Source organism: Pagrus major, chromosome 7 (assembly GCF_040436345.1).
Source record: "Pagrus major chromosome 7, Pma_NU_1.0".
NCBI lineage: Eukaryota > Metazoa > Chordata > Actinopteri > Spariformes > Sparidae > Pagrus > Pagrus major.
The window spans coordinates 22,359,170-22,370,841 of NC_133221.1; the positions used below are offsets into that span (position 1 = coordinate 22,359,170).

Sequence of the window (11,672 nt, forward strand, 5' to 3'; positions counted from 1 at the left end):
GATGGACATTATAGTGTTAAGAGTAGTTTATCCTGAGCACCCCAAACAGAGAAGATAAGGAAGAATAACAGCTACCGAAAAAAAATTAGGCCTTGAACTGAAATACATGAAAACACGTTACCAATGTTTATAAAATGGCGGTGACGTTGCTGTAATTTAAATGTTATAAAAGTAATTTGAGTTTCAGGCCCGATATTTTTATTTTTCAGTTGCGGTCGCTGATTGGCTGGAGGGACCGCCTACGTCAGACGAAAACAATGCGTGAGCTTGTACTTCCGGAGTCACGACCCTTCCTCCGCCATGTGCATGGTGGAAAAGTTGTCACGAAGCTGCGTTTATATAAAAACCTGAACGAGAAGAAGAAACCCGCTTGTTGTTCAGAAGACGAGACTTCGCTAGGACGAGGAAGGTGTCAGGCCGGTTGTCACTTGTAAAAACCCGATAAACGAGCGCAGTAGTCCGGCTCGGTAGCTAGCTAAAAGCTATCTGTCGCCATGGCTCTGTACTTAAAAGCTGCTGAGATCCTGGAGAAAGCCGAGATGAAGCAGGCCGCTCTAAAAACTCTGGTTTACGACAGCAAATTTGTGAACATCAAGCAGCTGTTCGCTCTGGTTTGTGAGACCCAGAAGTTTTCCTCCGTCCTGCAGGAGATCATCGAGTCCACCAAGCTGCTCAAACAGACCAAGCTGAGGATGCACATGGCCATGGTGCTGGTGCACGACCTGGTGATCGGCCAGGGGCTCAAGTGCGGCGGCTCCTGGAAGACCATGATGATGAAGCACCGGCCCAGGCTGCAGGCGGCGCTGGCCCGCATGAAGGTGAAGAAGAAGGTCTGTAAGAATGAAGACCTGCTCCCGGACGGCCTCAAAGTGCTCGCAGGGGATCGGCTGCCCAGGTATGTGCGTGTGAACACCCTGAAGACCACCGTGGAAGATGTTGTGGACTACGCGAAGAGGGACGGCTTGTCCTACCTGGGACAGGCCTCCAGGCTGGATGACTTGACCCTGAAGGAGAAACACTTTGTAAAAGACATGCACCTGCCAGAGCTGCTGGTCTTCTCTCCTAAAACTGACTTCCATGACCACTTCATGTACAAGGCCGGTCATATCATTCTGCAGGACAAAGCCAGCTGCCTCCCCGCCTACCTCCTCAACCCACCACCTGGCAGCCATGTCATCGATGCCTGCGCCGCCCCAGGCAACAAAACGAGCCACCTGGCAGCCATCATGAAGAACAAGGGCAAGCTGTTTGCCTTTGATTTGGATGCCAAGCGTCTGTCCACCATGTCGACTCTCCTGCTCCGAGCTGGGGTCACCTGTCAGCAGCTGGCCAACCAGGACTTCCTGAAGGTGGATCCTGACAGCCCGCAGTATAAAGATGTAGAGTATGTCCTGCTGGATCCATCCTGCAGCGGATCAGGTAGGTTGAGTTATCACTGATCATAGGGTTAACCAGGGGTCTGATCACCTGTCTGCGGCCTTTAGAGGTATACCTCCTGTATACCTTGTCTCCTTGACATCCCTTAGAGCCCATGGAACGTGTGACTATAGTTTCATAGTCACACGATACATACGTCCTGTAATCATATATGATCACGATCCATCTTGAGTAATCAGACAGTTAATAGAAACTGTTTTGGAGCCTCGTTCACTCTGCATCACCTGTTTTCACTAATGAACCTTCTTGAAACATCACTGTTCTTCCCAGCAGTTTATTTGGTGTACTTAAAGAAAAATCCATTGTCCACATTGTATGTTCTGTTTTGTTGTACTTCTACTCAGGTTAAAATATAATGTCTGTAATCTGTGTGGGGTTCAGGTATGGTGTGTCTCCGAGAAGATGCCTCCTCCGCTGACCAGGAGAAGACTCAGGCTCGTCTGGCGTCCTTGGCCTCCTTCCAGCTGCGGTGCCTGAACCACGCCCTCAGGTTCCCTCGGCTGAAGCGCCTTGTCTACTCCACCTGCTCCATCCACAGCCAGGAGAACGAGGACGTCGTAGCGGCCTGTCTGCAGCAGAACCCCAGCTTCAGGTAACAACAGTCCATTTTCACAAATCAGAATAAACCTAGTGATGTTTTTATACCCGTCTGTCTTTGATGTGATTCTGAGTGAAACTCTGGGCCCGTCTGATGATATGGAACCAGCCGTCAGTCCCTGAGTGAACTGTCCCCTGAAAGTGTTTGTGTTTCCTCCTGCAGGTTGGTTCCTCTGCTGTCTCAGTGGCCTGAACGTGGCCTGGAGCCTCTCACTCAGTGTCTGCGTGCCAGCACCAGCAAGACCCGCACACACGGCTTCTTCGTGGCTCTGCTGGAGAAACACAGTGAGGCTGAGAACAAGAAGCAGGAGCCTGTAGCACAGATAAGGTAAATACTGAGGCGTTGTGTAAAGTTATTTTTATACCATGAAGCTTAAATTCTATTGTTATAATTTTAAGAATATTGAAATTGAAAGCCCTGTTTGCACAGGATCAGAAATTCGAAGAGACATACATTTTAATGTGACATTTGCAAATTTAAAATGCTGTTTTAATGCCAGATATTTGTAGAATAGAAATGATCTAAACTGCATATCTTGTGCATTGATTCACAACTCCAGTTAATTGAGCTTTTTTAGTTACTGTGTTTAAGTGCATGATTTCTTCTTCTACATCTGAGTTCAGTCATCATCCTGCCACAATAAATAGAGAACCTGTATAGAAAAAGCTGAAAATCTTTAATGAAAATAGTTTTAAAAAAAGCTTAAAATTTAATTTGGAACTTGACTGTAATCACATTATTTTTTTAACCTACAATTGAATATCATAAAACTTTGTGAGCACAAACAGTTTTACAAGTTTTGAATACAGATGCACAACCACGTATTCTGGTTGACTTCTGCTGTCTGCCCTGTCGCAGCGTCGTGGAGGCGGCACCACAGAGCCCGTCCACCTGTGAGAAGAGACCTGCAGCCTTGGAAGAAGACGAGTCTGAAGCTTCAGAGACGGACGAGAAACCGACACCTGCGGCAGCAGAACAGGCTGACGGCACACCTGGCAAGAGGAAGAGGAAAAGGAAGAGGAAGAAGAAGAAGAAGAAGGCAGCGACAGTAGTGGAGTGATGAGAAATTAAAGTGGGACTGTTTACAGCATGTTGTCTGGAGGGGATCTATTATTTTGTAACCGAGACATGTGGGGAATGTAAATGAAGAGTAAAGATTATTTTTTACTGTATCACGTCTCTGTGCCTCATTATTATGAGCTGTTCTACAAACTCCTGGTTTATTTCAGATGAAGGTTCAGATGTTGTTTCTCCAGAGGAGGTGACAGTTTTCATCCAGTAGGGGGCAGCAAACCAGCAGCCAGCCTGCTGAAGAAGAAGTTTATTTCCGGCTAAACAGAGCCTCCTATTGGTTGAGACCACACTCGTAGCTTTTGTAACGCCTTTACGTAAAATGTTTTGTAACGCGCTGGAGTGATCATCTGTTTGCCGGCGGTGATTCGGGCTCGCGTCAGAAGAGTAAAGTAGGTGTTTTAATATCCATGTAATTGATATATCATTTATATACAGCTGTACTAAACAGCATGAAGTTTACTGACAAGTCAATAAAATGACGCAACAAGTAAAAAAACTAAGTGGTCGGCTCTTATCTACCAGGAGATAAAGGAGGTGTGTCCAACCCGCCTGTAGCAGCTCGTCCCCGGCTGTAGCAGCAGGATGTCCCCGGTGCCCAAAGTGAGGCTGTCCGGAGGTCTGGAGGTGTGCCGGGTCCTGAACGGGATGTGGCAGGTGTCCGGGGCGCACGGAGCCGTGGATAGAGCCAAAGCAGGTTAACATGAACCCACATGTCATGGAGATATACCAGTGTAGCACAGCATAACTCATTTGTAGCTTATATGTGGATATGCAGGTCACTGACAATAAGTACACCAGGGCCATTTTGCTATATTCACATCACACTTTGTATCAAAGCACACAAGCCACAAAATACATTTTTAAACAGTGGTCAAAGGTCAATTAAAACAGACACTGAGTTATTTTCACGTTAGTAGTGCAGCGTTGTGATCTTTCAAAGTAGTCTCTAACAACCTGTTGCATTGCCTAACTGTGCTGTTTAATAATAATATCAATAATAATAATAACAATATCTGTTTCTCTATCTAGTTGAGGCCATGCAGGCCTATGTAGACGCTGGTCTGACCACATTTGACATGGCAGACATCTATGGGCCTGCAGAGGAAATATTTGGACAATTCAACAGCCAGGTACACACACACACACACACACACACACACACACACACACACACACACACACACACACACATCATGGTAGTCTTGCCGGCTGTTTTGCTCAGTTTCCCTCTTTCAATACATGACATATAAATATAACAATGATGAGCATTATGCAAAAACCATTGGATAAACTTCAGTCTTTTAGTTAGGTTGTGTACTCAAATGATCCTCATAAAAGCTATTTAACTCAGTTTATTCTCATTTAACGAGAGGTGCAATCTGTAAAGTAATTGACGTGGATGGCATGCAACCATTTCATCTGATTTTAATGTTTAAAATGTGGGATTAATCATCCTACTCCATGGGTTGAAATAATACATATGAAGTCGAATAGCTAAATATGGTAATGTACAGCTGTGCATGTATAGTTTAGAGAAACAATGTTTTTACCAAATTTAGGAACATATTTCTAAATGAAGTGTAAGAGCTGGCCTGCTTGTCTGTGCGTGAAATTTTACTGGAGATAGTTTGAGATAGCCGCCTAAAACACAAGAGGGAGCCAATGTGCTGTTTGTAGATTTCCATTAGAACGTCACAGAGGCCACTCTGTGTGTGTGTGTGTGTGTGTGTGTGTTTGACATTTACAAGAAAGACACTGAAAGCACGCAAGAGGTAAATACAGAGAATAAGAGACGGTTCAAAGAGAAAACGGGCTGCCAGTGGGAAAAACAACAGTATGTTTTGCTTGTAAATCAATGTGAGAGGTTTATAGAAGCTAACACATCCACAAAATGTCAGCATTAGGTGCTGTACTGAAGCAGAAGTTAAAAATTCAAAAACAAAGTCTGCACACTTAAGCTCAAGCCCTTCTTCAGAAATAAAGCAGGTGCAGATACACACCATACAACTTCCTGTTCCTCTGCACTTGCTTTATGTCTGTAGAAGGGCCTGAGCCTTGTACCTCAATAATGGTAAAGTAAAGTCAAAGCTCTGTATTTGTAACACCGTTTTATTGAGCTAAGTGTGATGGACACAGTGGTCATTCATACTGTATTTTCATGTAAGCTCAGTCAGGCCTGGTTATTGATTCTTACATCCAGCTGTTAATGTCTGTGTCCTCCACAGAGCTGCAGATACTCAACACAAGCATTAAGAAATGCTCTCACGCTACAAACACACACAGACACAGGTCCCAGTGTGGCTCAGATCAGAGTTTTTGAGGCTGATGTGCTGTGACAGTCTAATGGTATCGACCGCAGTGTCAGCCGCTCACCTGGAATAATGTGCAGAGAGACACAGAGAGCTCTTCTCATCCAACCAGCTTTTCTCATCAGTTCACAAGCTTTCCAGGCTTTTTGTCATTCTTACAATAGCCTGATCATCAAAACACATTTCTTATCTCCTGCATCCTTCAAAAATGAAAAACCTGTGCAGAATTTGAGCGATATTTAGCATATCAATAATAGATAATACTACTAAGTGCTAGCTACAGTAACAAGGCATGGCTAAATTAAAATGTTTGTAATTATAATTTTTTATGACCCTTTGTCTGATCTGTAGCTGAAGTCCAGATCCTCCGGGAATGACAGCCCAGCTCTGCAGAGTCTGACCAAATTCGTGCCAAGACCCGGACCAATGGATCGCAAGGTGAGCTGCGGACAGATGTCACACTCAGCCTGCTGTATTTTACAGTGAGAGCAGTTTATCCACCAGAGAGCAGTGTGTGTCTTTAGAAAGAACCAGGACCTTTCCTCACTGGTCTACTGAACAAATGTAAAGCTACACAGAAATCTCTTTGTGGTGTTCAGTCTTAAAAGACTCCCACTATGTCTTTTGTTTTATGAGGTCTTTACTTAACAATTCCCAAGTTTCAACTTCACATCACACGTGTTTTTATCTCTGGTTTCATGATTGTTCTGTCAACACAGTATCCATCCAAAATGTTGTAAATGCACGCACTGTACAGGATTTTTTGTATCTACAGTATCAACAATTTACAAAGATCATGTTCCATTAAATGATTTAGGTCGTCAGATTTACAGCTAAACACAGAAAATGTGTGCATGTGGTATTGGTACAATATCAGCATATTGACAGGTGGATTTTCCCACTGGAAAATGAACCCGTATGTATGTTGGTCTCAATTTCTTTAAAAAAAAAAAAAAAAAATCTAATGAATCCAAATCAAGATTGTGTGATTTTTACACCCAAACATCAATATTTGTATCAGCCACAGAAATCCAGTGTCAATCAGGTTATAGTTTGATATTGTTTAGCATTGTATGTTTGTGTTGGTGTGTGCTGAGAGACTGGAAATTTAGGTGGAATGAAACTTGAATGGGTTTCATGTTGGTATGTTTAAAGGGCCAGAGTGAGTTTTACTGTAGAAACCAGAAACGGGCTGAAGTGTATCTGTGTGTGTGTCTCAGGTGGTGGAGAAGGCACTGCAGCGCTCCATGAACCGCATGCAGGTGGACAGTCTGGACTGTGTGCAGTTCCACTGGTGGGACTACAGAGACAAGAGATATCTGGAAGCACTCGGACACCTGTCCGACCTGCAACAGGAGGGACTTATACGTATGTAGTACTATACACAGTATAAACTGTTAACGTATAATGATAAACCACACTGTAAGATTAGGAGACGACAATAACTCAGCACACCCGGACACTTTATGTTCCATTTATATCAAGTTAAAGACACAATGATATCGTCAGAACAATATATGAGTGGGCTGATTTTGGCTCATCACAGATATATCAGTATATTGGTATATTCAGTATGTTGGCTGTATGTTGATGTTTAATAGGCTGCGTGTTAATGTAGACCTCAACCAGGGAGTGGTAATTTGACAAAATCAGATTAACTCAAGGTCCACTTTCTGGCTTTTTCCTTGCTAACTGCATCTCATCATCTTCATCAGCTGTTAGTCATTATTAATATTAACAAAAGACCCACTTACTTGGTGTTTCTAAAGCTTTTAACAACATATCAGCTACAGCAACTGTATGCACTAAGGACGACCATAAGGCGTCTGTGAAAGCCTCAGAAACACCAACAAAGTGGACCTTGTGTTGAGAATTTATTTTCTGACAAGCTGCCGTTTCCACTGTCAAAATTGAATGTTCAGGCTCGATTTATTTGAATTATTATTGGATTGGATCAAATAATTGGGTTTTTATTTTTACTCTGAGAAGGTTTTAAGTTCTCCCATGTTTTCCCTTTTGTCCCTCAGGAGAGCTCTCCCTCACTAACTTTGACACACAGAGGCTAGAGGAGATCACCAACAGAGGCATCCGCATCTCAAGCAACCAGGTAACACCTCCACCTGCTTCAGATTCCCATGATTCCTCTCTCCACCTTCATCAGTGTGGCTGTTAACTGTGTACTGTATTGTAATTGTGTGTCGTGCAGGTTCAGTAATCTGTGATTGACCAGCGACCTGTAGCGAAGATGGAGCACTTCTGTCTGGCAAACAACATTCAGCTCCTCACTTACGGCACTCTGGGTGAGACACAACACATCATTTTAGATTCAGTCATTCTATATTCATGTGTTTATTGTTTGCATTAGTTAAAAACATGAGCAGTTTAAAATGTTTACTTCCTGTTTGATATAAGCAGCACATTTACCATCATGGTGTAAAGATGTAAAATGGTGGACTTCTAAAATGGAGTCAGTCGACGTGATGACACACCCTCCTTTTACTTTACTCCTTCCTCTCCATCCGTCTCTGCATCACATCCTCCTTCCGACCTCAACGCCCTCCATCTCTGCCCTCTTTTTCCTCCACTGCTTCTCCCCTCCCTTCTTGTTTTTTCTCTCTACCATCTCTCACTACACCCGCTTCCTCCTCTCCATCCTTCTCCATCTCATCAATGCTCTTCTTCCATCCCTTTATTCCTGGCACCTCCTTTTCTTCCTTCCACTTCTCCTCTCACTCCATCTTCCTCGCCATTTTTAACTCCTTCGTCTCTCTCTCCTTTCTCCTCCATCACTCTCTCAGCTGGCGGTCTACTCTCAGAGCGTTATCTGGGAAAGGTGGAGCCAAGTTCCAGGGCGGAGCTCAACACTGCCTCCCTCTCTAAGTACAAGAACATGATCGACACTTGGGGTGGCTGGAGCCTTTTTCAGGACCTCCTTGTCGCCTTGGAGACCGCTGCCAAGAAACACGACTGCTCAGTGGCTAGCGTGGCGACGCGTTACGTGTTGGATCGCCCTGCGGTGGGCGGGGTCATCGTGGGATGTCGACTAGGCGTCGCAGGGGCGGGGCAACACATCAGCGACAGTCTGCATAGCTGCAGCCCTGACCTGAAGCTGCTGCAGGAAGATCTCGCAGCCATCGAAGCAGTGACACGCCGCTCGAAGGACCTCACGGCACTCATCGGGGACTGCGGGGATGAATACAGGAGCTAGAGGGGGAGGGCAGGGCGGGGAGGACTGACTGACTGGATGTGACAGATGGGGTGATGAGGAGGAGGAAACCTCTCACGAAGAGCAGCCCCACAGTGGAAAAGAATAAAATGCACTTCCTGATGAAATTCAGTTCAAATTTCCAATAGAATTTTTTGCCACTTTTGCTGATTTTGATCCATATTAGTTTCTGCACACAAAGACTGAAGCAGCTGTTCTGTTAAACATACTCAGTAACTTTTTAACATACCTGCTCCTTTAATGCAACTTCTACAGATTGTATGTGTAGGTGTTTTTATGTCATATTTGATAATATTAAACAGATTGAATACTTTTCTCCTGCAGTGCGTTCTCACACTGCTTTAGTGCTTGAATACAGAGATGCACAAACACACAGTCATCAGTGTTAACATTTGAGTGTCTAGTTATTCTGTTAGTAGCAGAATAAAGAGAAATCTCAGTGTTGCTTTTTCAGTTGTTAGCTTGTACTATATAATAAATATAATACTATTTTTTGTGTATAATAACATGGTGTCTGATAAATGGGATTGAGAGCTTTTTTCTGTTGCTCGTTGAATTAAAACCACCTTTAAGGAGTGTGTTGTGAAGGTAAATAAAACTTTTTTCATCATTTTGCCATTTTTCTGTTCGCTGGTAGCTTGAAAAAGCAGGACATTGTTCCTGGAAAGAGATGTTGCTGTCGAGTTATTCTCATGTCACTTGTCTCTGTATTTATCACTATTGGCCCAAATGTCTCAGCAGCAGATATTTCTAATAAAAAAATAAATATTTATTTTGAAATTTAGATGTATTGAACATTTACATTGATATCATAACAGAACGTACTGTACATTGGTATTCCTTTGTGTCTGAGAAACTGGCCATGAGGTATATTTTAGCGTGTGTGTGTGTGTGTGTGTGTGTGTGTATTGGGGGGGTTGGGGGCTCACTGGGGTGGAAGGAAGTGGAGAACCCTGTAGCACTGTCTGGCCCTACGTATGACGAGGAAGCGACAGTGTCACACACACATGTTATAGAAATGTTAGGCTCCCATCATTGTATATATGGCTACTTTCATGTGCTTGTATGAATGTTGAAGGACCGTGTAGAGTCCCCATGGGTGAGTGCATAATTAGTGTGTATATGTTCAGACTGTATGTAATTAATTTGTGTGTGTGTGTGTTTGCTGGGGGGGGGGGGGGGGGCATGTTTTGTATGTACATTTTTGCATATTTGCATATACAGTATGTGCGGATTGAGTGCACTGAAGTAGCAACAATGTAGTTTGACAGGAGGTGTGTGAGCCTCTCCACATGTGTTCATATGCACTATAATGTGTGTGTGTTGGTTTGTGCGTGCATTAGCGGAGAAGAATCCATACGACAGATTGACAGATATACAGACATATGCAGAGACGGCCGTCAGACAGCCTGTCTGCACTCACAGCTCCTACTGTATTGGGACAGTATGAACATACACACATACTGTACATGCACACACACACAGTCTGTCGGTCCATTTTACTTTTGTCCCTCACACACACTCACAGCTGACACACCTCATCCACCTCAAAGAGCAGACAGACTCCTGCTGCGCTATAGGAGCGAGGTCAAGGGTCGTCCCAAATATCACATCCAATCTTCTGTGACCAGCTGGAGTTCAGTCAGTCACAGTGTACAAAGGACCCAAGAACAGGAGAATAACACAAAGGACAAAGAGGAGCGTACTGTAATTCTGCATACAGCCGCTTTAAAACAGCTTCTCTGACTGAAGCTTGCCTGCAGTGTCAGTATATTTTCTGATTACATTCAATAAAGATCAATACAAAAAAATCTGCCAGATTTCTCAGATTCAGAGGATACTTTGCTAAATTGCAAAGCCCAGTCTGACTGAATCTGAATGAAAGGACAGATGAATGCCACACACTAAAACACAAACAGCCACTGAGGCACGCTGCAGCCCGTGTGAATCTTTCAATAGGCTTTTCAATTATTTACACACATTAAATATGCACACCACATGGTGGATGTGGGCCTGTGCGGTCCTATAGACTTCAGCTAGGCACTTAAACATCAACTTAACCAATGCACAGACTGTGTAAGGTGGGGCTAAGCTCTACATACTGAACTGTAAATGTTTATATAAGAGGACAGTCTAAAGGACAGACGAGCCATTTTCTGCTGATTGTCGCTGAAGATTGGACAGGCATGGTTAGACAAGTCTTCAGGACCGATGATCCCAAACATAAAACCTGTGTTACATTTAATAGACATTATTCTTAGTTTTAGGCAATATGCTGTTCTTACTTACTTCTACTTAACTCAATTTCAATTCAAGTCAATTCAATTCAAAGGGGCTTTATTGGCATGAAAGTTTCAATAACAATGTTGCCAAAACATCAAATCTATGTCTATATCCTCGCATTACCACCATTATTTTATATTCATTATGTACAATAAGAAGGTGGATGTGGTGGAGGTATAACATTATTTTCCTTAGCTACTTTTAATGTTCTCATATGCAGTACGCAACCGTAAAATTCATTGTTGTCCAGAATGTGAGCCACTGGGATGATGTAAAAATGAATATAGCAGATTTTGTAAAATCTTCCCTGTGAGAGTTGACCCTTGTTTAACACAACCCAGAAGAAAGACCTCAGACACAGATATTGTGAAGAAACAATCCCTTTATTGGTGTGAAGCAGTCCAATCCAAGTCAGGGTCAAAAGGGTTAAAAACAGTCAGTGCTCAAACAGACCAAAAACCAGAGTTTCTCCACACCCTGCTGGATCTACTGGGGTGGGGATTTACAAAGTTGTACTGGGTGCAGACGAACGAAACGCTGCGTCGAGGAAGTGAGAGGGGTTCCACAGAAATATATATAAAAAAGACTCCAAACCACGTTCACTGCTTTTACTGAGACACTACAGCAGTACCAGAACTTTCTCTGAGAGGTAGGTGGGGGTGAAAGGGTGGAGGTGTGGGTGTGTGAAGGGGAGGGGAGGGGAGGGAGGGTGGTTTACTGACCTCACAGACTCATGGGGTAAAAA

The 11,672-nt window shown here is 43.6% G+C and overlaps 2 protein-coding genes across 2 annotated transcripts; both read left to right on the forward strand.

The window, feature by feature from the left end:
• Positions 1-274: 274 nt before the first annotated feature.
• nsun5 (NOP2/Sun RNA methyltransferase 5) lies at positions 275-3,207 on the forward strand. The gene is made up of 4 exons (XM_073470178.1): positions 275-1,419; positions 1,819-2,029; positions 2,198-2,362; positions 2,894-3,207. Exons 1-4 carry the CDS (start codon positions 495-497, stop codon positions 3,093-3,095), a joined length of 1,503 nt encoding a protein of 500 aa, XP_073326279.1. The 5' UTR covers positions 275-494; the 3' UTR covers positions 3,096-3,207.
• A 223-nt stretch (positions 3,208-3,430) lies between these two features.
• On the forward strand, positions 3,431-9,416 carry LOC140999879 (uncharacterized). The gene is given in 8 exon segments (XM_073470436.1): positions 3,431-3,498; positions 3,632-3,803; positions 4,139-4,239; positions 5,770-5,856; positions 6,639-6,786; positions 7,446-7,525; positions 7,625-7,718; positions 8,217-9,416. Coding segments are annotated over 7 exon segments (1,032 nt in total). The 5' UTR covers positions 3,431-3,498; positions 3,632-3,691; the 3' UTR covers positions 8,627-9,416.
• Positions 9,417-11,672: the final 2,256 nt, after the last annotated feature.